Below are 27,811 nucleotides of genomic sequence, written 5' to 3'. Positions count from 1 at the left end.
TGTATTTTTAAAACATTTTAATTCACACAGACATTAGAAAAATAAATTACGACTGGCTCCATCGCATTTCCAATTACCTACAATAATTTAGTTATCCCAAAAATTTTCATCTTCAGACGTTTTTGGTAGGGATATCGGTGAGTTGTTCCCGTATTCCGACCTGCTGTTGTAGTTGTCGACGTCCGCTGAGAAGTCGTCGGGGTAGTCGTTGAAGTCTTTCTCGTCACTAGAGTCCTTCACATTCGAATCTAGTTGCATATCCACACTAGATATATCTTTGTCTTCCGCTTGGAATATGGCATTCAATACGTCATTTCTGGTTAATTGTGCCGCTTGCTCGGGGGATTCGCTCCGTTTTGATTTTGGTGTGTCATTCCCATCTTTCCAGTCTTTCGGACCTCTGCTTCGTTCTCTAGGACTGACTGTTACTGTCATTGGAGGTACGTTGTTAATAATTTCCTCTGAACCGTCAGATTCTTTCGTATTCGCTGAACTTTCGACGATAATTAATAGGTCATCTTGTGAGAACATTTTAATTTTACTCGCCTCACATGTATTCTCGACTTCAACTCTTAGAATGTTATTGTCATCTACTTGTTTGTCATTACTTTCGTCTCTATCTAATTCTGTTGGTAAAATGTCCTCATCATTCTCTAAAGGTATTATTAAAGGAATATGTGGTTTCAAATTGTACATTTTATTTATATTTTCTTTCAAAAGTTCCAATTCAGCCGCTTTGTTGTTTTTAATCTTTCGTAGTGCCTCCGACCTTTTGAATTCTGTTGACTCATGTGTAGACACTACTTGTTTATTCTCTAAAGATTTAGATTCGTGATCAGTGTAATTCATATCTGTATTAGGACTATTTGATTCCTCTACATCGTTGATAATTATGGTATTGTTTTTACGAATGTCACCGGTATCTCGTATAATAACTGCGTTATTAATATCATTTGTATTTCTCGATATTTCCAATTCTAGTGAATTATCTTTATCTTGTTTCATAATATCTTTTTGAAGATCACGTCTATTCGCTTCTATTTTTTCTGAGACACTCGATCTCGGCCATGGTCTGGTTCTCTCCTTTTCAGCATGATACATTTTCCTAAACTGCATCATAGGAGTTTCTAGGTAATCAACACTTTTGCCTTTATCTTTATTTTTGGCATTAACCTCCGAAAAGGCCGAAGGAATCGGTTTTAATTTCTCTAAGGCAGTGTTCTTATTTTTAAAATGAGTTCCACCTATATCAAATTTAGTTTGGTAGTCGAGGAGATATTTTTGGAAATCTTTCTTCATTAGATCATTCGTTGCTTTCGAAGGTACAACACCTCCAATTTGAATGTTATCATTTATTTTTGGAAATGATCGGCTTCGGCTCACATCTGTGAATATAAATTTTTAAATGGTTAAACATTAAAAACATCTTTCCATGACCACAAAGTGCAATAAATAAATAATTAAAGATTGCTTTAAAAATTAACAAAACGACACTTAATGCTATTTTTAGTATAATATTTCAAAAGTGCTGTGAACGAACTAACTGATCACAGAAAAAAACAATAATACTGAAAGCCTATGTCACCCCCTACAATTTAGAAGCATAAGGTGTCTTAAATGGTAAAATCCATCAAGCCCTTTGGGCTATATGGCGTATTAAAGAATGAGACATACATACATACTTTACCCTCCAGCACCCGATAAAAAATGAACAATTTCAAAATAAATTTGCAACACCACACTAATAAAATATTATTATTCATGCCATTACTTAACCAATAAAAGTATTCATAATCAAAATCTAACCCAAATTCTTAACCAAATCATCATTAACGAGTCCATCTTTCAAGTTATCCAGACTCTCCCTCTCGTTCCTGAGCGCCTCCTGTTTTATCCTGAAGTCCCTGTAGGATCTCTCCACAGCTTCCGCCTCTATCTCCAGCTTCCGAAGTCGCATCTTAGCTTCCCGGAGCATCGAGTTCGGGCTTTTCTCTCGTTTTTGTGGTGGTTTTTCTTTGATGTAGTTTTTACTGAAGTATACAAAACATCGATGGTTAAAAACTACTGTTAGTCTGTTAAGTATGTTGAATGTACTGTTAATGAAATGTGATTTATTAATATTATAGTAAATATATAAATAATATAACTAGGAGTTTGCTGTAGTCTAGGTGAAATTCTTTCGCCACCAGCAACATTGACGTTTGAAGGTAGTAGAACCCTTTGTGGTTCGACTCCGGCAGCACCGCCGCCACAGCTATTTCTGCCTTATAACAACAGTGTAAAGAGCTGCTGTGTTCTAGTTTAAAGGGTGTGGTAAGAGAGATATAGTTTTCCGAGGCGTTCCAGCTTAGTCCTCAGGGGTAGCGGCGCATCTGTGACCGACCTCAGGTAGGAATACCTAATCCTACCTGGGGTTGATTACAGATGTCCATGGGCGGCAGTAGCCACTTACCATCAGGTGGACTGCATGCTCGTCTGCTACTCCTATATTTAAAAAAAACTATTATAAAGAAAGAAATAATGAACTTTATTACGTAATGCATTGTACACACACATAACAAGGACAAATTATTTTAATTAATTACAAAATAGTAGAATATAGGTAGAGAGAAAATTCAAGATACATAATAAGACAGCACAGATGAATTAAATACAATAGTTAAATAGATACGTTACAGTATATCCCTATACTTGTATGTATACATTGCATACGGGAAAAGGCACTCACTCAGCATTGATGCCATTATATGAAATTAAAGCATTAAAACAATTATGCAGTCAATCTGATAACAATCAGTTACTATCGTCCAAGGGCATCGGTAAACAATCCCAGATAGGATTAATGATGATGATTGATGAGTAATGCTTGAGGTCGTCAACAGATATGTTGTTACCGTTGAGAACTAACTTGTAACACCTTGTATTGAATTGAATTTCCCTCACCCTTCAAACCAGATCACCTTCAGTCAGTTTACTTCTGAAAGGAAATCGATCCCAGCAGTGGGACAGCAAGGGATTGAATGAATCAAATTACTAAACTCACTTTCGTAAATTTCTCTTCGCTTCTTTTAAAACAGTTTTTGGACTTTTTTCTCTTGGTTTAGTTTTAGACGCAGAAGAAGCTTCAGGACGCTGATCATCTCGTACGTCATCTCTGAAAATTAAACAAATTTTACTTTTATATAAAAAGTCAATGCTGATAGTATCTTGGGCACACTTCCTCGAGACAGCGATTTGGCTCGTCTATTTGTAAAATTTGAGCGTTAATTATATTACTTTTATTTTAAATAGTGTTTGTTTTTTATTTCTATTGTAATTATTATGTACATTATATCTGAATTAATAATTATAACAAACAAATACAACGAAAAAAAGTGAATATTTTTTCACTTTTTCAATGTGAGGTTAGATCTTATTATTAAGCCTGACCTGTTTTTTTGTCTCAATGTATTAATTTATAATTACCGCGCACTAACTGTTATGTGGTCATTTCTTCTGGAGTTTTCGCCAATGTCAAGAGGTGGTGATCCGATTGTAAGTTCAGTTGTACCTGAAAAACACGTATTATCCTTATACTTACTTAATATTATAAATCCGAAAGTAACTCTGTCTGTCTGTCTGTCTGGTTGTCTCTTCTTCACGCTCAAACCACTGAACCGATTTTAATGAAATTTTGTACAAAAATATTCTGAGACTCGAGAAAGGACATAGGATAGTTTTTATCCGGAAATTGCACGGGAACTTGGGATGGCGGTCTAAGATCGATTAATCGGAGAATCGATCTTTTGGACCCAAAACATCGATTATTTTAATCGATATTAGTAACGATTGAATCCTAAACTATGCATTTGATCAAGTGATGATCTTTAGCAAAGTTGAAGGTACGAATTTTCAGTTTTATGTATGTTAGTATGTCATATTATTTTCTTTTAAACGCGGGCGAAGTTGCGGACAAAAACTAGTCATATTATAATATTTGAATTCAACTATATTCGGATTACGATATTTAAAAGTCGTATTTAAAAGTCCTTTTATTTACTTTTTATGTCTTAGTTTTGCTTTTTACGGGTGTTATAGTGATGTGACAGTGCGTATGTGTGTAGTGCATAGAATAAGAACACTCTCGGTCTCGCTCTCTTACTCAATACATGTATAAAACTGTTTCAAGTTACAAGTAATAAATACCACATATTTCTACATATCGTCTTTACATCTTTGTCGAAGGACCCCAAAAATCTAACACGACCATAACAACTATAACTATCTACAATCCACTTGACGGTAACACTACCACTGCCGCTCATAAGAGTGGCTACTGCCGCTCATAAACATTTGTAATCAACCCCAAACAGTATTATTCCCACACGAGGGTGGCCACATATGCACTGCTATATGAAGACTAAGCTAGAACGAAGCTCTTCAAACCAGGACACTGGTGTTATTGGGTAGAAATAGGTTTGGCGGTGGTGCCTATGGAGTTGAACCACAGAGGGTTCTACCACTTTAATTCCTTGTTTTTAAACTTCATATGTCCATGGGCGGCAGTGACCAGGTCGACTGTATGCTTCTTACCTCATAATCATAAACCCATTACTGTCCCACTGCTGGGCACGGGTCTCCTCTCAGAATGAGAAGGATTAGGCCATAGTCCAACGCGCTGATCACATGACTGATGACTGAACTTCACATACCTTTTAGATTTTGTTTTTCTCCTTACCTACTTCAATTTTATAAATACGACTAGCTGACCCGGCAAACGTTGCGTTGCCATATAAATAAAAAAATGGTAAGGGTGAACAACCCTTATCACTTAGGGGTATGAAAAATAGAGAAAAGTAGCTCATTCTCAGGCCTACTGAATATGAATATAGAAAATTTGGTGAAAATCGGTAAAGCCGTTTCGTAGGAATACGGTAACTAACATTGTGACACGAGAATTTTATATATAAGACTAGCTGACCCGGCAAACTTTGTACCGCCTCAAAATATCATCTCATATTTATTAAATATATTTCATATAAAATATAGCCTATGTTACTCGTGGATAATGTAGCTTTCGAATGGTGAAAGAATTTTTAAGATCGGTCCAGTAGTTTTTGAGCCTATTCATTACAATCAAACAAACAAACAAAGTTTTCCTCTTTATAATATTAGTATAGATGAATAAACACTCTTCATACCTGCCCCGTTTCGTCCCATATTCCGTTGTATGGGTATCTGAGCGCGCGGTTTACATATACCCGCTAATGGAGACGATCTACGCTTCAGAGCTCTCCATTGGTTTATCAAATGCCTGTAAAAAATAAAATACAATACAAATTAAAATGATTTGGGACAATGAAAAATTGAAATTAAATATAAACAGTCAAATAATTAGTGAATTCATTAAATATACAGCTTTTTAGAGAAGATTACCCATTTATAGTCCGCGCCAAAGTAGAGGGCAGGGCAGGGAGGTAAAGTAAAGGGCAGTAAAGCTTTTAAGGGCAGATGAGTTAAAACAGCTACTTTAAAGTGAATAAATAAAAAAATAAAAGATATTTCGTCGCCTATGGACATTTGCAACACCAGAGGAGTTGCCAAAATTGGCTGGCGTTAGAGGAGAACACTTTTTTGATGAGCTTCATATCATAGCGCTCTGGAAATACTTCAGGAGGAACTTCTTTCCACATTGCATCAAGAACATCCGTCTTCTTGGGAATCAAACCCAGGACTCCCTACGCATCCAATGTGTACTTTAATCTACTTAACCTATAAGTTACCTCCTGTTATCCGCGTGTCGGTCCCTCAGCATCCCTACAAAGGGCAGGGGATCCCCCGGGACCAGAATCCGGGGCGGATCGTTCGTGAACAGACTGAGTTCCTCCCCCGCGCCCTTGCGCCAACCGAAAGTGTTCACACTCGTACTTGGATTCACTCTGTAATGTCAAATTAGTAATAAGAAGGTAATAGAACGCTCTGTGGTTCGACTCCGGCGGCACCACGGCGGTTTGAAGGGTGTGGTAAGGGAGACAATCTTTTTAAGGCGTTCCTGCTTAGTTATCAGGGGCAGCGGCGTATCTGTGGCCTCAGGTAGGGATATTTAATCCTATCTGGGGTTGATTATGGCTGTCGATGGGGGCAGTACCCACTTAAGATGACAAGACCCAAGACAAAAAATATTAATCCATCGAATTTAATTTACTAGTTAATTTACTTGATTTAATACTATTTCAAACACATAGACAAAAATGTAGAAAATATAGAAGTTTGTTTTTGTTACTTATACTCAGTTCTCCTATTTTTTGCAAATATATCTGATGTTTATATTTTATATAAAAAGTATGTATAGTAACATAAAAGTAAATGCAAGTATAGTATCTGAAGTAACATAGATCATAATATGTACAAAAGTACAGTAGTAATAAAGGCTATTTTTATTTTTAACCGACTTCAAAAAGGAGGTGGTTCCATATCCAATATGAGCAACGACTTTAGAAATATGTACTAAACCAACATTTATTTGAATTATTTTTTACTTTGTAGTGACATAGAAGTCGGTTGTATTTTTTGTTATTTTTTTTTTATTTATTTTATTTTATTTATATCTGATGTACAGACATACGGAAATAACATTAGTATTGTATGTATAGATTTTGATTTGATTTCTAGTGTACTCACCCGTGTATAGTGAAGTAGTTGGCGGCGGGCAACCCGGCGGGGGCGGTACGGGGTCGCGCGGAGATGTTACGTACTCTCTCACTCCACAACGCCGATATGTGATCACGTTGCTACACGACAAAAAGTTATGAAAAAAATTATAATGTACTAGTGGTGCTCGCGGCTTCGCACGCATTTTACAGAAATAATATGACATACATAAAACGGAAAATTTGTACCTGCATTGGAATGACAGTGGTGCCATCTGTCGAAAATTGGTCTTACCAACTCCCAAACCCTCGTGGGCTCTTGGACAACAACTTTGCTAAAGATCATCACTTGATCAAATGCATAGTTTCCGATTCTATAACTACTTACGAATTAAAAATTAATTAAAAAACTTTTTACCACGGACTAAATTGTGAATCTAAACCATTCTCAAGTCCCCTTGAACACACACAACAAATTTAATCAAAATCAGTCCAGTCGCTTAGGAGGAGTTCAGTGACATACACACGCACATAAGAAATATATATATAAAGATATTAATGTAGTTAATATACATTATAATTAAAACACTATCGTTAATATTATTAACACTACATATATTTAAAGTTACAATTTTTGGAGCAGTTAAAAATGATTTTTACAACAACGACACCTAAGATAATCGACACCATAAAGTTGTGGCAAAACTAATGGTGACATTACCACACCACTTTTTCTACCTAATAACGGCAGTGATAAGCGCTACTGTGTTCAGCTTTGAAAAGTGATAGGGGAAACAAACTTATCCAATGCGTTCTACCTCCCTGAGGTATAACAACACATCTGTGGCCTAACTAAGGTAGTACTTTAATCTTATCTGGGGTATCTTTAACTATAAGGTGGACCGCGTGCTCACTCTACATAAACATTAAAAAAAAAACTATCAAAAACAATGACGTCACGGGAAAGACAAAGTCTAGCACGCAAAAGTAGCCCCATTGCGTTGTAGACTTTTAGCCTTTTCAGTAACCATATCATATTCCTGGATGACGTCACGAATATCATTTGCATAAAACCTTATACTAACCTGTCTGGTGTAATCTTTAAGGCTCTCATTCTCCTCTATTAATCTCTGGATGACGTCACGATCTCTATTGCTCTCCCTCTGTGCGATCGCGTCGACCCCTTCACTCGACCCCGAAGATCTACTTCTCTCACGATTTAGTTCATTATACACGTCTTCTAGATGTGACTGAAGATAGATAAAAAAATATTTTTATTTAAATTTACATTTTGGCATTTGTGTTATGTTTTTCAATTCTTCTCACCTTGTGTTTTGCTCATGTTCAATAAAATAAGTAAAAAACGAAAATACTTTTTTAACTATCATAATAATGCTAGTTCTTGATAAAAAAAAATTGTTAATCAAATAGTAAAATCTCCCATTATCAGTATACTTTATTAAAAGGAGATTCGATATTCAACCAGTATACATGTATGTTTCTATGTCCGCGATTTTCTCGAAAACTACTAATCCGATTTAGATGAAACTTTCACTATGGAGTAACAAATTTATCAAAAGCTTCCCACGCTTTCTAAAATAACTACTATAAGTCTGCAGGTAGAACTTAACTTAAACTTTCCTCTTGTTCATTTACTCGTATCAAGAAAGTGGATAAAATAAATGAGAAAAATGAGATATTCATTCCCTCATATCTAATTAGGTTATTTAGGTTAGGTTAGGTTAGGTTAGTCATTTTTTTTGTGTTCACATTTACCTGGCTAAAGTTAACGTTTTTCTGTTTCTTAAGATCGTTAACAACTTGATTGGGTGGTCTGACGTCTCTCTCGCTGGAATCAGCCCTTGAGTTACCACTATGTGTATTGTTCAATATACTCGAGTGTGAGGGTACTTCCACGAACTCTGTTGTAGTACCTTTAAGTAATAAAATTGTGAAAAATAATTAAATGAAAAATAATAGTATCTTGGGTATACTCCGCGCCAAACTGCTAATCCGCTCTGAAGTTGTTGCAAGCAGGTGTTATACAATTTGCTATGGCGACGCGATTCATTTCTATATTCAGAGCGGACTAGCAGTTTTACGCGAACTATACACACTTTCATGGGACAGCAATTTGGCTCATTTATTTTATTTATAATTTTTTGTATAGAGTAAATTTAAATACTTGTAGTATTTAATTGTATTTAACTGTATTTTGTTTTAATAAAGTGCTTCGAATAGTTAAAAAAATAAAATTGACAAAAATTCGTTCTGACAGATGACAGACTATATTTAAATCCCTTATGTGGTATGAATATTTGAAGGTAGTAAAATTTTTCCTCGTTTGACTCCGGAGACACCAATGTATACCTAATAATATCAGTGTTAAGCGCTGCTGTTATCTGTTTTGAGAGTGTGGTAAGGGAGGTAAGGCAAGGTTCTAAATTGGTCCTTAGGGATAGAAACGCATATGTGACGGACCTCAGGTAGGAGTCTAATCTTATCCGGGATAACATTAGACTCCGGGATTACAGATGTGCCATGTACGGCAGTAGCCACTTACCATCAGTACTTAAAAAGGTATTTAAAAATTCAGTATCAACTCAAAATCAAATCAGTATTTAGAAAAGTCATATCGTGTATCAAATTGTATCATATCATATCTTTAAAATGATAACAATTAATTATATAATCGTCACTTAAGACTACGGCAACAAAAATCATTTCACCAATCCTTCTTCCTCCTACTGATGTACTTACCAAAACGTATAACCTCAATAAATATAAGTTTACAAATACTCACTTCTTTCTATAACACACTTAGGCTCAACTTTCGTAGACTCAATATACTTCTTTAGTACAGCGAGTTCGTCCTTCAACACAATGTAATGTCCTTTCAAATCTTCCTTCTCTTTCTTACCATCTTCGACCTTATTATTGTCGCATAAAGTCTTGAGATTTTCAAGGTCGGAGCGCTGTTTATTCAGGCTGTCTCTTTCCCGCTTCATAGTTTCGAGGTGACCTTCTAATATCGCTAATTCGTTTGATATCTGTTTACGCATGTCTTCGCCTTTTTTTCTTAACGTTTCTTCTGCTTCTTGCAAACGGGTTTTGAGGTTATTTTCCTGAAATAATATAAATAGATTACAGAAGTAGTATATTAATGGATATCTTTTCACGAACTCAATGTGTATCTTTTTGGGTCTTAATCAAGGTATTTTCAGGATTTTAATAAAAAAATTCAAGTCGTGTGCAGAATACCTACATTCATTTTCATCAGGAGGTAAGTACTATTCCAAAACATTTTACTGTAAAATGTATTTAACTTTTCAAGATATTCATTTGTATTACTCAAGACTTTAGTGTGAATATTTTTAAGACACTCGTATGTACTTTTTAAAATACTATTGCGTACATAGCCAAGATTTGTCTCTTTCTATTATAGTATTTCAGTTGTGTTGCAATTATCCGAATATTTGTAATTTTGTATAATGTTTCTTTTTTCTTTCTTTCTTTCTATATTTATGTGGACAATTTTCAACAACCATAATATATTCTAAAAATACGTATGTACCTTTACAGTTACAGTCGCATCACGCTAATTTATTTATAGACCACATAATTGCTGGTTATTAGTAAAAAATTATGTCACTTTTGAATACTTTTTCTTTTTGTATATTTTTAGAAAATTATGTCATCTGATTTTTGCAATGTCTTTTGTAATTGAAGTGTGATAAATTGGTCGATAAAGATGTATTATTGTAAATATTGATGATTGTAGAAGAATATATTGTAATATAGAATAGAATATAGTGTAATTCCATATATTACTAGCTGTCCCGGCAAACGTCGTGTTGCCATATAAATAAAAAAATGTTAAGGTTGAACAACCCTTATCACTTAGGGATATGAAAAATAGATAGTAGCCGATTCTCAGACCTACTGAATATGCATATAAAATTTGGTGAAAATCGGTAAGGCTGTTTCGGAGGAGTACAGTAACTAACATTGTGACACGAGAATTTTATATATAAGATGTTTTACGTACCTTTTCAGCGAGCACTCCCTTCTCATCCTGTATTTGCGCCATAGCCCTCGCCAGCTGGGCGTGGCGCTCCCTTAAAGCACGGGCCACTCCCCATAGGAACTGTTTCTTCTCCTGGGCATTCGCTTCTAACTCCGCTTCACGGGTTTTTAGGGACTCCTCTAGCTGGAAAATATATAAGAAATATTCTTAATGTAACTTGATTTATATGGGAATTTATTGTTTTAATTTGGAAGGATATTTTTTGCAGGAACAAGCTATAAATACTTTGTTATATAATCTTGTTAGATTGCAAATTATAAGAAATTATATTAAGCCGCGAAGGTTCTTGACGAGCTATTTCGTACTTCAAAATTATATTAAAAAAAAACGCTTTCTACACTCACAGCCCCACACTAGGATTCCCTGTATCATGGGTGCAATGGACACACACAGAGACAAATACACAAACACCCAGACCCAGAAACAGAAATCTAAATTCATCATTTAGAAATCTGTCTGGCCGGGAATCGAATCCGGCACCCTCTGCGCGTCAGACCGGCATGGTGTCACATAACATTATTTCCCAGAATTTTATCCTTATAAGCGACACTATCAGATAGTGGAATAATATAGAGGATGTATTTATTTTTCAAAATGAACTCGTTCGATTCCCAGCTAGGTAAAACATATTTAAAAAAAATACTGATGCAGTTTTAGTTTTTATCAAAATCGGCCTCGAAACTCAAATATTTTTTTTAATTCAAAATAGATTCTTAACAGAGCACTTTTTGAATGTGAATACAACTACCACCACTTCACAAGGTCTTCCGTTATAGAGAAGAAGCGGCGAAAGAAACTCCATAACACACATATTTAAAAAAAAATGTTTTTTATAATGTTAAACTTAACCTAATGGTACATGTGGAGCTGGAACTACTTCAGACCACACCGTTTTGTCAGTCAAATAATCACTTAGTTTATAGTACGCTTTTTTACATAGCGTTTGTTTATCGATATGTTTGAACTTTTTTTCTATGAGATTCAAAATGTGGTCAGGTATTTTATTGTAGTAGCGAATACAGTTATCCATGAAAGATCTAGCCACCTTACATAATCTATGTTTAGGAATTGCTAATTTATTTCTATTTCTAGTATAGTTTCGGATCTGGCGCTGAAGGCCTATTTGAAAAATTCACCCTGTATATATATTTATATTTATATACCTCTTCTCGCCGCTTCTGTAATTGCAGGGTGTGGCTCGCTAGGGTACGCTTCACTCTATTCTCCTCCTCCTGTTTCACCATATCCACTTCCGCCTCATACACAGTTTTTAGTTGTTCGAACATCTGTAAATAATCGTTAATTTACACAAACATTTGAAAAGGTAGGAGTTAATGTGTGAGCTTTTTTATAATATTGGAGTAGCAGACGAGCATCTCCACCTGATGTTTAGTGGCTAATGATGTATATAGACATCTGTACTTCTGTAGTCAATCCCGGATAAGATTACATTTAAGTTTTTTTTTTAAATATAGGAGTAGCAGACGACCATGCAGTCCACCTGATAGTAAGTGGCTACTGCCCATGGACATCTGTAATCAATCCCAGCTAGGATTAGATTCCTATCCGAAGTCAGCCACAGATGTGCCGCTGCCCCTGAGGACTAATCTGGAACGCCTCGGAAAAGTATGTCTCCCTTACCACACCCTTCAAACCAGAGCACAGCAGCGCTTAACACTACTGCTATGAGGCAGAAATAGGTGTGGCGGTGGTGCCGCCGGAGTCGAACCACAAAGGGTCCTACAAAACTAGGCTACATACTATGGCTTATGACAGATAACACAATAACATACTGTATATTCTTCATAATTATCAGTATTAATAATGAATAACTCTAAATATACATAATTTACATAATGATTATTACTGGATGGTGCACAATGAATATAACATCACAAAATTAATTGAACAAATACACCTCATTGATAATACTTTTCTCCATAACATTAATATTCTTCATGAAATTCTCCACATTAACGGGATTGACACTTGGCTTTTTGGCACTCTGAAAATAATTCAAATTTTCAGACTAAGCCATAAAATTGAAGCTAATAGACTTAAAGACATAAGGAAAGTTACTAACATTCATTATCAATCTATCCAATGTTTTGCCTACTAAAGGTCAGCATTTGACAATTGCCCCCTCATAAAAATTGTAAAATTTCGATCTTCGATAGGTTAAAACGGATGGATTGAATATTAATAACAATCGTAAGATGAGGTTAAGGATTGGCCGGGGATCGAACCCTGAACCTGTCGCGCTGGAGTCCGTTGTTAACTGCCTGCAAGTCTGTCATTAGGAGTTGAAGTCAATCTTAAAAGTTACTAATACATTATCTATTTAACTGGAAATTTGTCAATTTCCCAGGCGCGATCGCAACATTAGATTTTGGGGTGTCACAGGGGAAATTTGGTAAAATTAGACCACTTTTTTCCAACGCATTTTAAATGTATATTTTAGTATTTATTGTAAAGTCCGGCACATCCTCTCCGCTACCCCCGCGGTAGAGAGGAATCCATACAGGATGGTCCCACGAAAAAAATCTGATCTAGTGAGAGTCGACTCAACGGCTTTTTGGGGGGTGAGGACCCCCCCTTGGGAACGAGCCTGCAATGTCCAGCATGCAGATGTTAAATGCCGATCTTTAGTAAGCATGACGTTCGACAGACTGATTAATAATAACCACCCTTTTTTTTAGTAATATAGACGCGCATGCAATCCAACTGATGTAAAGTGGCTATTGCCGCCTGTGGACATCTGTGATACACCCCAGATAGGATTAGATATAGGTACCTACCTGAGGTCGGCCACAGATGCACCGCTACCCCTGAGGACGAAGCTGGAACGCCTCGGAAAAGTATGTCTCCCTTACCACACCCTTCGAACCAGAACACAGCAGCACTTAACACTGCAGTTATGAGGCAAAAATAGGTGTGACGGTGTTGCCGCCGTCGAACCACAATGGGTTCTACCACCTTCAAAAATGCCTATGTAAAATAAAACAATTAACCTTATTACAATGCTTCTTATTTTTCCTACACTTCTCTTTCAGCTTCAGTATTCTGTTTTGGCAAGATTTGCAAAACGCGTAATGCCTGCATTTCTCGTGGGAGGTGTTCCTGTGGATTTTGGACTTCCTCTCCTCCAAAGTGTCCAAACTGTTCGAGCTGGACGTTAGGTTGTCTTGGGATGTGTTTTCTGAAACAAATAAACGTATATCATGAGGTTGTCTGGGAGAGATCGCTGCTTAGCGAAAGGGCATATTGCATACTGTTTTAACCTTAATTAATACTACTATTAAATTCTACTGTAAGTGTGCAATAAAGAGTATTCTATTCTATTCTATTCTATCACAATATTCTGTGGCGAATTTCCGCTACTCAACAGATGGCGCCACGAGTATCCTGAATCACACTGTCGAAGTTTTCTAAGCATCTTGCATATACAGGATGAATTTTTCAAATAGGATTTCCCAGAATTTGATCCTTATAAGTGACACTATCAGATAGGGGAATAATATAGAGGGTGTATTTTTTTTCAAAATGAACTCATTCGATTCCCGGCTAGGGAAAAAGATATTTTAAAAAAATTGTGATGCAGTTTTAATTTTTATGAAAATCGGCCTCGTAACTCCCTTCAGCATTTTTCGCTAATCCTTATAGTTTGAGATTTGGCCCGTTTGAAAAATTCACGTGTATACAACTTTCGAACTGTAATGGCAGCCACACACGATACAGTATACTTGCGCAAGCTTGGACTTGTACAAATTGATGTATTTCGGAGGCGACCACAAACGGCTCAAGCATGCTTGCACAAATACCATTTCACTGATATTCGTACAAGCGTGCGTACCTGCTCCATTTAAAACAATATCATTTTTTGAAAGTGAGCTACCTGGTTGTGTTGTTTTGTGCTATGGATGATGCAGTGGCAATAGTTGGCTTTATTTTAGCTACAAAAAAAACTGAAAACTCACAAGAGAAATCGAACAAAGACATGGCTCATTTCTGTAAATATTTATAAATTCTTCCATAATATCGCGAACTCCATGTCGCTCGGAAGTCTCGTTCATTTTGGCGCAAAAACGACGTGCGTACGTGTAGGTGGCTAGAACTGTACTGAAACTTGCGCGCGCTCCCACACACGTTCATGTAAACTTGCGCAAACTCAAATTTGCACAAGTTGAGAATTGAAATTTGGAACTTTTTAAAGAACTTGTGCAAGTGAACAACTTGCGCAATTATCTTCCAACACACGATACAGTATACTTGCGCAAGTCCAATCTTGCGCAAGTATACTGTAGCGTGTGTGGCTGCCATAACTGTCGGAGTACGGTCCCTCCCCGGGCATGATCACCTAGCCCGGCTGGAGATCTCACTTTGCCAAAATATTACACATAAAATTTTATAAGTTCCAAAATTACTGTTTTTAGTTATTTCATTATATCATATGTAAAATTACCTTTTTAAAGTTTGAATGGTGTGTGCAAAACACGGTAGCACATAAAAGTTTATGGGATTTTTATAGAGTTGTAGAGTTAAAGGTGTGTATAACTGTATATACCTTATGTGTATATTCAAGGAAGTCCCTGATGGGTTTTAGTATGGTAAGAATCTCACATAACCCGGTGTTTCTTCCAAGAAAATCAAAGAAAGAAGGTACATTTTCATCATGGTGTAGGTGAAGTACCAAAAGTGTAAAAAGCGCTCTCCTCCAAAGATGGCGATGCATTGGCGACTCCTCTGGTGTTGCAAATGTCCATAGGCGACGGTGAATGCTTTCCATCAGGCAGCCCGTCTGCCATATTGTTTAGGTATAAATCTATACTAATATTATAAAGAGGAAAACTTTGTTTGTTTGGTTGTAATGAATAGGCTCAAAAACTACTGGACCGATTTTAAAAATTCTTTCACCATTTGAAAGCTACATTATCTGCGAGTAACATAGACTATATTTTATATGAAATATATTTGATAAATAGATTTTGAGGCGGTATAAAGTTTGTCAGCTAGTATAAAATAAAAAGGTACCCATTGAAGGATATCCTTCTTTTTTCCTCTCTGGCACCAAGAAAAAATCACCCGAGTCTATCCCATAGCATAAAAAGCAGACATAACTGACAAACACAACAAGTGTTCTACAAAACAAGTAAGTTTCGAGGTCTCTGGCATACAGAATTTAATAAAGATGTTACCTTCTTCCACCCTTTCAAACTTCCTCCAATACATAGGAATACATTTGAGTATACACAGCAAAAGTGGCGCTTGATCCTCGCTTCTGTACATTTCCACTATGTTAAGCGCATGTTCTGAATCACATTTCACACCTGAAAAGTGCAATAAAAATGCTATGTAACAACAAGATTAGATTAACCATCTTTAAAGATGATAAAAATAGAATAAAGGACGTTTTTTAAACTGTTTAAAAAACACAACACATTATAATTATGTATTATTTAAATGTTCTATGTTGGAAGGTTTTGAAGGTGATAGAACCCTTTGTGGTTCGACTCCAGCGGCACCATCGCCACACCTATTTCTGTCTAACAACAGCAGTGTTAAGCGCTGCTGTGTTTTGGTTTGAAGGGGGGAAGGGAGACATACTTTTCCGAGGTGTTCCAGCTTAGTTCTCACGGGTATACGCATCTGTGGCCCACCTCAGGTACGAATCTAATCCTATCTGGTGTTGATTACACATGTCCATGGGCTGCGGCAGCCACTTACCATCAGGTGCACTGCATGCTCGTCTGCTACTCCTATATTATAAAAAAATATATATACATATATGAAGTATGGTTTTATTTTGAAGGTGCTTCAAGTCTGGTTGCCTGCATGCATAAATGAGGCATTAAAATGTACTCAAAAACGAATGAATTGAATAAATGCTAGTATCAAAATATCAAGTAGCAGTGATAGCCTAGTGGTTAAGAAACGCGGCCTCTCGATCGAGGGGTCGGAGGTTCAAATCCCAGGCACGCACCTCTGATTCTCAAATTTATGTGCGTATTAGAAATTAATTATCACTTGCTTAAACGGTGAAGGAAAACATCGTGAGGAAACCTACATACCTGAGAGATTTATAAAAAAAAAAAAATCTTAAAGGTATGTGAAGTCTACCAATACGCACTTGGCCAGCGCGGTGGACTATGGCCTAATCCTTCTCATTCTGAGAGGAGACCTGTGCCCAGCAGTGGGACAGTAATGGGTTGATGATGATCAAAATATCTCACCTAAATAATTTAGCACCGACCATATATCATTCTCTTTAAATCTTAAACTGCTTACATCTGAGCTGTCTTTGTGAAGAGTTTTGGCAAAATCAAAAACCATATTCGATAGAGGTATCTCGGACACAAACACTGATAGGGAGTATGTAAATTCCTGAAACAATAATTGTAACGAAATAGAGTTAAAACTGTATTGTAATGTAAGGAAATAGAATGTAAGGGTAGAATTTTGCTTTGAATTCCAGTGGCACCAGCGTCACACGTATTTCTGCCCAATGACAGGTCTGTCCCAAGCCCCCGATCCTACTGGCCAGTTACTAACATAATACAGTTGATAACTAGCTAAAAAGAAGCCGACGGAATCATATGTCAACAACAACACAAGTCTATGAGACATTTGTAATTTTGTGAAATGAAATCAACTTTTTACTCTAGGGCAGGGGTTCCCAAAGTGTGCGCCGCGGCGCCCTGGTGCGCCGTAGAAAGTAAAGAGGGGCGCCGTGAGTCGATCCTCTAATCATTGGACACCACAAATATTGGCGTTTTGGTTATCGATTCAAAATGAATATCCAAATTTAACATCCAAAGCATTAAAAAATTTCATTCCGTTTGCAACAACATATCTATGTGAAGTTGGGTTTTCAGGTGTAGCAGTGATAAAGAACAAATATCGCTAAGGATCAATGTGGAGCAAGAAATGAGAATAGCAGTGTCAAGTGATATTCCCCGCTTTGAAAAACTGCGCGGAGATCACTTAGCTCACCCTTCACATTGATTTGACTGAATACACATCGTATTGATTTTTTTTTCTCAAGTCTTTCTTCTTGTTTTCCGTTTAAATTATTTTATAATAACGTATTGTACAATTTCATATTGTGGTGTTTTAAATTCGTTTCGATCAACCTAAGGTAACTACTATTATTTTAGTTACCTATTTCTTTCGACTGTCTTCTTCAAATAGTTAGCTAGGACAGGGCACAGGGCGCCGTGAAAGAATATTAAACTTGTAACTGCGCCGCGGGTTACAAAAGATTGGGAACCCCTGCTCTAGGGGCTTCCAATTAACTTACCGCTTGTAGATGGCAGAACCCTTTGTGGTTCGACTCCGGCGGCACCACCGCCACACCTATTTCTGCCTCATAACAGCGGTGTTAAATGCTGCTGTGTTCTGGTTTGGAGGTTGTGGTAAGTGAAATACATTTTTCTGAGGTATTCCAGCTTAGTCTTCAGGGGTAGTAGCAAATCTGTGGTCGACCTCGGGCCTATCTGGGGTTGCTTACAGATGTCCCTGGGCGGCAGGAGCCACTTACCATCAGGTGGACTACATGCTCGTCTGCTACTTCGATTTTATTAAAAAAAATGCTCCAAGCCTCCAATGACCTAAGTCGTATAGGTATAGTTAGTACAACTCACCAATCGTATAAGATACTCTGCTATCAGAATATTTAAGGCCTGAGAGGCTAATTCCAAGCGCTGTGTGAAGTGCTTCTGGCATAGTGGAGGTTCACCTGCAAAGTACATAATGTAATATTTCAACAATATTTCTGCAACCGATTATGGTATCCTATTATTACGAAATGTAAGTTAATTTATTTTAACAGAATTAACAAAAAATATTACAAGTTCAATGTCTACATCTGTATAGTCCATGCCAAACGCTAGTCCGCTCTGAAGTTGTTGCTGGCAGGTGTAGTCAGAGAGCTAATGAGCTTGAACACAACTACAAGCATATACAGTAATACCTCGGACTTACACGATTGGTGGATTTGTTGGATTGGTGGACATGATAACCGCGTAAGTTGAATTTGCGTAAGTCGGGGTACGCACGTACATACCATCGTATGGTATGATTTCGAATGTGTTGACTTCGCGCAACAAATACAAATGTTTACATGAATAACTGTAGGGTTAGTAAGCTTATTTTTTATAATCGGGAGTTGCGGGACACGCAAACCATAGGAGAATTGATGAGATTTGAAAATCGCGTAACTCAGAATTCGCGTAAGTCGGGGTATTACTGTACTCCACTAGTAAGGGCACACTAACGCGGCTATGTGCTTGCGGGCGAGAGCTAAAAGTGGACGGGTGCCAGGGGGTCCCACGCTGTCTTCGTCCCACTGATATCTACAATTTGCTGTTGTGATACCACTCCTTTCTATATTCAGAGTGGACTAGCAGTTTGACGCGGACTATACCTATGTGTTACATTTGTATGTGTAACGTAACATAACTTAATGTATAATACGTAATATATAATAACAATTTATATAATAACAATTTCATTTAGGTTTTCTTGGTTTGAAAGATAACTTGATCGCATTCCTATGATTTAAATGATCTGTTTAAAGATTGTCCTTTCTAGAGAGATACAGGGCATTTTAATTTGTATCTACAATTTAATAATTTGAACTTGAATTATAAAATGAGATTTAAAATTATATTTGTACGCCATTTATGGCAGGACGAGCGAAAATTCTTGACTATAACACCAACATATACACCTTATTCTACAAATAAAGATTTTTGTATTTGTATTTGTTTTTCCTTGTTATTTCTCTTCATTTTCAAACAAATGCCGCTATTCATTAACCTCATGTACCTATAGGGTTCAAATTCAAGGTGCGCCATCCCCAAATCACAATCACCTTTAAACACATTGTAATTTACTCAAATAAGTATTGATCTCTAACTTTTCAATCTTTTAAAAATAATTAAAATCATTTTTGAACAAAGCTCTGAATATTAAACTTTCCAAAAAAAACATGAATGGAACCCCTTACCTGTTTGGGCGCATTTCAATACATTTACAATATGTCCTCGTAGATATGCTCTGAGGTCGTGGAGAATACCATTTTTATCAAATAACTCGTAAATAAACTTTTGGAAGTTATGAGATGAATCGCTCTCCTCAACCTCCGTTTTTTCGATTGGAGATCGCCGTAAATCTGTTTCACTGCATTCCATTTCAGTGCTTGTAGACGTCGTTCAGTTTATAAGTAAACCAACTCAAAAATATATGTTTTTTCTAATGTAATCCAGTTAATCATTACAGTTCACGTAAAATTTTAAACTTCCCAGATTTCATTTTGACTTGACAGTTTACTTGTCATTCATTGTTTGTTGACATCCGGTTGCCGCAGACGACCAAAGCAAAAACCAACAACAACAACGATTATTTTTTTGTAATTATTAATATAAAAATACTTTATAATTCAATAATAAAAGTGTTTTAAAAGTTAATTATTACTTGCAACGATATTTTATATATTACTTGTAATACAATTTTGCATAAAAAAGTTTTATAATGGGTATTGTATCCGAACGATTTTATATTACACACACATGAATAACTGTAACATCGCTAACATTCAGTATAGATACGATATTTTGACGCTCACTATTCATGTCCCTGTGGCGCAGAGGATAGCGCGTTGGACTTCTAATCCAAAGGTCGTGGGTTCGATCCCCACCAGGGATGGTTAGCCTGAGTCGGTGCGCCTTTTTTAACTTGCTTATATTGATATTATTATAATTTTATATTATATTTCCTAATTCATTTTATAAAGTACTACCTACAGTAACATCAAAACCTAAGAATATTTCACGAAGTTTTATGTACGTTTGGATCTTTTGGAAAGATACTTTTGGCATCTTATTTACAAATATAAAGAAAATTCAGGGAACTTAGTTTTCTGTCAAATAATGTCTTTTGGAAAAAATAGGACAAAAATAATTCTTTGTGCTGGGCACGGGTCTCCTCTCAGACTAGTCAGTAAACTAATAACTATATATTATGTCGGCGCCTACTCGTACTACAGAAAGGTGAACCTGGGTTTTTAAATTTTAGATTTATTAAAACGTTATAATATTTTGCAACAATCTTTTAATTGTTAATTAATCATAATATCAAAATAGGTAAAATATTTTTTTTTTCGCTAAACTCTCGTGAATAATTGGTGCGAAGTGTGAATTTGGAAAGATTCACCTTTATTGCTGTTTTTTATAAATTTTGTATAAGATCATATCCTACTAATATTACGAGTATAAAGCCGAAAGCTTGGATGAATGGCTGTTTGTTAGTTCTTGTAGCAAAAACAGCAAATTGGATTAGGATGAAACTTTTTTTTATAATATAGGAGTAGCAGATGAGCATGCAGTCCACCTGATGGTAAGTAGCTACCGCCGCCCATGGATATCTGTAATCAACCCCAGATATGATTAGATATTCCTACCTGAGGTCGGCCATAGATGCGCCGCTACCCCTGAGGACTAAGCTGGAATGCCTCGGAAAAGTATGTCTTCCTTACCACACCCTTCAAACCAGAACACAGCAACGCTTAACACTGCTGTTATAAGGCAGAAATAGGTGTGGCGGTGTTGCTGCCGGAATCGAACCTCAGAGGATTCTACAGGAACTAGGCTACATAATGATTCTTTTTTTTTAATATAGGAGTAGCAGACGATCATGCAGTCCACCTGATGGTAAGTGGCTACTGCCGCCCATGGACATCTGTAATCAACCCCAGATATGATTAGATATTCCTACCTGAGGTCGGCCATAGATGCGCCGCTACCCCTGAGGACTAAGCTGGAACGCCTGGGAAAAGTATGTCTCCCTTACCACACCCTTCAAAACGGAGCGCTTAACACTGCTGTTATAAGGCAGAAATAGGTGCGGTGGTGGTGCCGCCGGAGCCGAACCACAGAGGGTTCTACCAACGTCAAAACTTTCCAATAATATAGTTTATACATCAGAATAACGAAAATTTATAAGGATACTGTTTGGTTTAAGAATTTTTGCGACTTACTTGATACTTATCCTTCAAAACGGAGCGCTTAACACTGCTGTTATAAGGCAGAAATAGGTGCGGCGGTGGTGCCGCCGGAGCCGAACCACAGAGGGTTATACCACCTTCAAAACTTTCCAATAATATAGTCTATACATCAGAATAACAAAAATTTATAAGCATACTGTTTGGTTTAAGAATTTTTGCGTTTTTTGAAACCTCTTGCCGTCTGAGAGCTGTCTTGGCGTATGCTGCCTAAACTGTTAAAGTTACAGGAAAGTAATGTATGGTTGAATTGTTGGTCTCAAATAGTTCTAAATAAAACTCCGCGACAGCATATATCTATCTTTTACCTGGTAGCCATTATAGCTAAAAATGTCAGTCATAAATTACTATACTTTTTTACTATGATTATTATATAGTATTAAATTAACTCTTATTAAAATAAATACTTTTATCACTTTTTTAAATTTAGGGTAGATAAACTGTGTCTTTTACACTAAATAATTTGGACAGATAATTTAAAATCTGTCACGATAAGAGTGATTTGACTGAGCGATATTTAAACACGTGAACGATATAACCACAGTATATAACGCATCCTTATACTGTGATATAACGCACTAGCGCCTCTCGTTCCACAACGAGAGGTCGCTATCCGATGTCGGCTGTACGGTCCCCTAGGACGAAGCTGTTAAGTTAAGAGTTGTTAGTGGGTTGGTCCTCTCTTCAGGAGGTCCTTTCACGAGCCCCACACGACGCAGGCACCAGCCGTCGCGGCCTGTAAGTGCTTGGATGCATTTTTACTCCTCCCTCTCCGCAGAGGGTTAGCCCAGTTTTCCACCTATTCGTCTGGGCGGTCAAAAAAATAAATAAATACACATTAGTATTTATCCATGTTACGCACGATGAATATAAATTTGCCGCCGTTAATTGATGCCGTTTTGGTAGTTCTGCCGCTGTTGAGAGTTGTTTAAGAGACAATAAAAGATTTTATAAATGGGTCTAACTGGGGAGAGGGAACGGGAAAGTGGACGAGTGGAGATAGTTGTGTTTCCATTTTAATTGGTAGGTATATCACCATATCGCCAATTGGCAATCCTTGAAAGTTCCACTGAGGTGATGGGGTCCACGGATCGTGGTCAGTCAGTAATGTCACGGGCCATTCTTTACAATTGTGGATTTAAATAGCCATCATATACTTACTAACTATAAAGTGTACTTATAAGAACTATCAGGTGTGCAAGTTTACCTATCGATGTTTTATAACAAGTTATAATTAAGTTCTGTTGTGGGTTCACAACTTAGAAGAAAGAAAGTTGCGTGCCTGGGATTCGAATTGCGGTCGAGGACAGCGAAAGGCCGAGTTTCCAACCACTAGACTATTATTGCTATCATTTGGTAAATACGAGTATGTATGATACATAATATATAAGGTCCTTTTTATTTTTTCGTTTCGTTATGAATTTGATACGCGTGTGAATATGAAAAAGGGAAAATTCTATGTAGTTGTAAGCACATGTCAGTGGTTGAGACGGACTCCCATTTGCCTGTCTGTCTGTTTTTGGATTGTCCAAAATATATATCCAGTCTCCATAGATTAGTACCAGTCTCCGGCCGGGAATATCATGTGTAATTATTAATGATGTCACCTAATCTAGCAGCATAACAGAGGTGTACCTTTTCGGGAACGAAATGCACGGTTCACCACAGGCAGCCATATTTAGGCGGCAAAAATAGCGATTTTGTATTATTTTATGTGTATATATAACCTGAAGGAAGGACCTTTAAATTAAATTAGGTTACATTAGGGTACATTTCAAAGACCATAATTTAATCTTGACGATTTTTTTCTTTATGATATTGTTAGAATTTTTTAACGCGGGTGAAACCGCGGGGCATAGCTAGTATAATTATATAATTAACATCAAATAAAGAGCCCATCGATTTCAAAAGTTTTTATCACATTCTACGTGTATTTCCAGAAATTTAATTGAAATACACAATATGATTAGACCCGTCTGGTCTTCCCGCCCATGTCTTACTTAGTTATATTGCTAAAATTTTAAATTTTCGGTCTTATTTAGACAACATTGTCCTATAATTAAAAAAAAATAAACAGTGTTGATCAGCTGTTATACCCTAGTTTTTTCTGTTCTGTGGTTATACCCTTGGACTACTATACTCTTTGGTTATACCAGTCGATAAAAGATGGCGCTGTATATATAATTACGTTTCATCTGATTAAAATAGCATCTGATAGTTGTTACTATACTTATAGGTTTTTCCTGTCCTGTCAGGTTCCTGTGTGTAATGCCTTTAACACTTTATTGTTTTTCACGTTTTGTTTAAATATTATTGTTAAATAAATATGTTTTGACAAAATGACAAGTAGAACTTATTTTATTTTCTTTATTGATACATTTTTAATTACTAACATACATTAAATGTTAAATATAAACTAAAAATGGACTTATTTACAAAATATATACAAGAAAATTATAAATAAAATAAGCCATCTAAATAGAACCGTTTTACCCCCGAAGGGCATAAAACGGAAGCTGGTACTTGGTCACCACCAAACAGTTCTTCAAGGGTATAATTATAAACCGGCCAGTCCCGCCAACCGTGCGGGAAACTTGAGTCGAGGGCAGCGATAATGGCTTTAAACGGCGCAGCTTCTTCGCTTGAGCACGTTTCAGATGCAAGGTCGCCCAGAGTAGTTAGTTCGGGCATTCTGAAATTAAACAGTGACTGAGTATAACCAACCATGAAGGCATTTCATAGGAAAATATCTGAGAGAACATGTCGTCTCATATGTGTCAAAACTTTGAAACATTTAAAAGCAGGCGGCATGTCGCTTCACGAGACGACGTGCCGTTTCATATATATCAAACCATAGAAAGATTTTTAAATTGAGGCGACGTTTGACATTTCGACCATCCGATTGAGACGACATTGTCGTCTCAGACTTGTCAGAAAAAACATACTAAAAATATGTTTCGACTCGTCGCTGGGCCTAAAGGCGCCGAGCGGTAATAATTCAACGCTGAGCCTGAAGCGTCGAGCGGAATTAGTCATATGAATTAATTACCTTCTTGATCTAATTTCGAACTTGGTAAAATATCCACGTACGTATTGATAGCACGAATATTGAAAGCGTACTGAATCAAATGGCCGCCGCGCGCTGCCTGTCATATGCGAGAAAGAGACAAGGATACTAATAACGTCGAAAAACACCTGTAGAAAGAGCGAGATAGCAGATAATTATGACGAATATTGAAGGGGTAATCTCAATGTGGTTCAAGCGAAGGCTCGAACACCTAAATAATAATCTAAAAAATCGCCGAACAAACATAAAAAAAAAATATATATACGGTCGAATTGAGTAACCTCCTCCTTTTTGGAAGTCGGTTAATAAATGACATGAATTTCTCTTTCTATATGCGTCAATGACCACCTGTCATATTCGTCTCTGACTAAATGTCAACATTAGTCAATTCAATAATGTCAATATTGAGATTTAGGGCCACAAAGTCGGTATCATAATATGAAATATAATTATAATTATTGAATAAATAAACATTAATTCAAGTTACATCACTTTGAGAGTATATTATCTTCGTAGTAAATATAGTCGTACGGTCTAATAGCATTCAACATTTTTTCGATAAAGTTTACATTACCCTTAGCATAAAGACACTAAAAATAAACAAAATGCGACGACGTGCTGGAGTCGGTGCTATCCAGAAGCAGAAGTTAGAACAGGAGAAATACAGAGAGAAAGGGTCAGAAATACAGGAGAACCAGTTTCAACAGATGTCGAAACAACTGGAAGTGTTTCGGGAGAACTTGGAGGAATTTGCGACGAAACATAAGAGTGAGATAAAGAAGAATGCTCAGTTCAGGCGGCAGTTCCAGGAGATGTGCGCGGCGATCGGTGTGGATCCCTTGGCGTCTGGGAAAGGGTTTTGGTCCGTTTTAGGTTGGTGCTTTTTTACTTCTTTTTACTTGAAGTTCGCAAATACTGTTTAGGTTTAATAGCTGCCTATATGCCTTTGTTGCCTTTGTATGCCTTTTTGTTATTCACTGCCACCCATAATTTTGTTAATCTAAAGATTTGACTTGTAACACACAAATTGCTAAATTGCATTTGCTATCAGTAATGTATGTTAGAAAATGACAGCTTTTTATTTATTAGCATTTAAGATTTCTTTAATAAGTAACTATTTGCCAGCAAACTGAATTTTGATTACATTCTGGTTTTCCTAAGGCAGTGCTGCCTCTGGAATTGAACCACAAAGGGTTCCACACTTATCTTTAAAGTTTAAATTTTAAAGTTAATATTTATTTCCCTTTATTTTCATTTCAGGCATTGGTGACTTCTACTATGAATTAGGTGTTCAAATAGTCGAAGTGTGTTTAGCCACCAACTACAAGAATGGGGGGCTGGTCACATTGGATGAGCTGAGGAACAGACTCATAGCAGCTCGTGGCAAGGCTAAAAAGCATCAGGATATTACCAATGAGGATCTACTGGCTGCAGTGAAGAAACTCAGGATATTCGGAAATGGGTGAGTTTAGGTGTAAGAGATATGATATTTTATGAAAGCAGCATACGAAAGTATTTAAAAAAAATAGAATAAATTGTAATTAAAAAAATATATTTAAAAAAATGGACTTCAAATATTCCAATACATTACATACATCATCATCATCAACTCATTACTGTCCCACTGCTGGGCACGGGTCTCCTCTCAGAATGAGAGGTATTGGGCCATAGTCCATTGCGCTGGCCAAGTGCGAATTGGTAGACTTCACATACCTTTGAAAACTTCTTTTAAGATTTATGAGGTATGCAGGTTTCCACACTGTGGTTTTCTTCACCATTTAAGCAAGTGATAATTAACTTCTAATATGCACATAACTTTGAAAAATCAAAGGTGCCTTGGTATTGAACCTTGGACCCCTCGATAAAGAGGCAAAATTTCTAAATCACTAGGCTATCGCTCCTTTTAATTTTGCTAATAATTTTATTGTAGCCACATATTAGACTTAGAAATTGTCTATTTAAATAGAATAAGTGTCCTAATGTTGGACTGTGGATACAGAAAATGATATTTATTTATTCTAAAGTTATATAATTGTAATTAAACATTTGAATTTGCAGGTTCACAGTAGTGCCAATAGGCAAGGGCAAATGGCTGGTGCAGTCCGTGCCGGGAGAACTGAATCTAGACCAGACATTGGTACTACAGAAGGCCAGCGCATTAGGCACCGCTTGGGTGTCAAGTAGTATTCTTACTGGAGATTTAGGGTGAGTTCTGTAATTGTACTTGAATTTTTTTTATAATATAGGGGTAGCAGATGAGCTTTCAGACCACTTGATGGTAAGGGGCTACTCCTGCCCATGAACATCTGTAATCACCCCAGAACATATTTGATTTCTATCTGAGATTGGCCACAGCAGCATCGCTACCTAAGGAGTTAGCAGGAATGCCTCTGCAAGGATTACACCCTTATCACACTCTACAAACCTGAACACAACATTGCTTAACTCTGCTGTTATTATAAAAAAATAGGTGTGACGTTGGTGCCGCAGGTGCTGGATCACAGAGGATTTTACCACCCTAAAATGTTAAAGATCCAGTGATAGCAGGTTAAACAGGCTGGTTTTAAAGCATCCTTTTTTTAATATACTAATCCCTACACTTCAAATAAATTATTCTTGTATTTACAGCTGGAATGAAACAAGAGCCAACACCGCATTAAACTACATGGTCAAAGAAGGACTGGCGTGGGTGGACACTCAAGATCCCAAGGAGACATTGTATTGGTTCCCAAGTATGTTTGCTGAGTGTGTTTCGGCGTAACATAATGTATATGAACCAATGTTTTTGGACTTACAATAAAATTGTGAGTGCTTCAACGTGATTTAAAAGTAACTGATGTATAAACGCAAATATTTATAAATATTGATAAAATAGATACTGATGTTTTTTTAATAAATATCGAGTTTTAATTTGGATACTTTGGGCAGTAGATATATATAGTCTGCATAAAACTGCTAGTCCTCTCTGA

General features: G+C 36.7%; 2 protein-coding genes and 1 non-coding gene across 3 annotated transcripts; 2 read left to right on the top strand and 1 right to left on the bottom strand.

Annotated features, from left to right (window-relative positions):
* LOC140754579 (uncharacterized) lies at positions 1 to 20,046 on the bottom strand. The gene is made up of 18 exons (XM_073089622.1): positions 19,724 to 20,046; positions 18,357 to 18,451; positions 16,947 to 17,097; positions 15,912 to 16,043; positions 13,728 to 13,915; positions 12,635 to 12,721; positions 11,880 to 12,002; positions 10,678 to 10,839; positions 9,433 to 9,754; positions 8,406 to 8,563; positions 7,715 to 7,879; positions 6,661 to 6,770; positions 5,763 to 5,918; positions 5,181 to 5,293; positions 3,466 to 3,550; positions 3,044 to 3,154; positions 1,807 to 2,030; positions 1 to 1,385 (listed from the first exon to the last, which is right to left on the bottom strand). The coding sequence occupies exons 1-18, from the start codon at positions 19,905 to 19,907 to the stop codon at positions 88 to 90; spliced, it is 3,864 nt and encodes a 1,287-aa protein (XP_072945723.1). The 5' UTR covers positions 19,908 to 20,046; the 3' UTR covers positions 1 to 87.
* Positions 20,047 to 20,348: 302 nt separating this feature from the next.
* TRNAR-UCU (transfer RNA arginine (anticodon UCU)) lies at positions 20,349 to 20,421 on the top strand. Its single transcript has one exon. It is a non-coding gene; the product is annotated as a tRNA-Arg (tRNA).
* A 4,782-nt stretch (positions 20,422 to 25,203) lies between these two features.
* Positions 25,204 to 27,739, top strand: lsn (vacuolar-sorting protein SNF8). The gene is made up of 4 exons (XM_073089288.1): positions 25,204 to 25,715; positions 26,103 to 26,304; positions 26,901 to 27,047; positions 27,471 to 27,739. The coding sequence occupies exons 1-4, from the start codon at positions 25,448 to 25,450 to the stop codon at positions 27,601 to 27,603; spliced, it is 750 nt and encodes a 249-aa protein (XP_072945389.1). The 5' UTR covers positions 25,204 to 25,447; the 3' UTR covers positions 27,604 to 27,739.
* The last annotated feature ends 72 nt before the right edge of the window (positions 27,740 to 27,811 follow it).

Source organism: Epargyreus clarus, unplaced genomic scaffold (assembly GCF_041222505.1).
Source record: "Epargyreus clarus isolate Ecla_fem2 unplaced genomic scaffold, WU_Ecla_fem_2.2 ptg000029l, whole genome shotgun sequence".
Lineage (NCBI taxonomy): Eukaryota > Metazoa > Arthropoda > Insecta > Lepidoptera > Hesperiidae > Epargyreus > Epargyreus clarus.
This window is presented reverse-complemented; position numbering and strand designations above follow the sequence as displayed.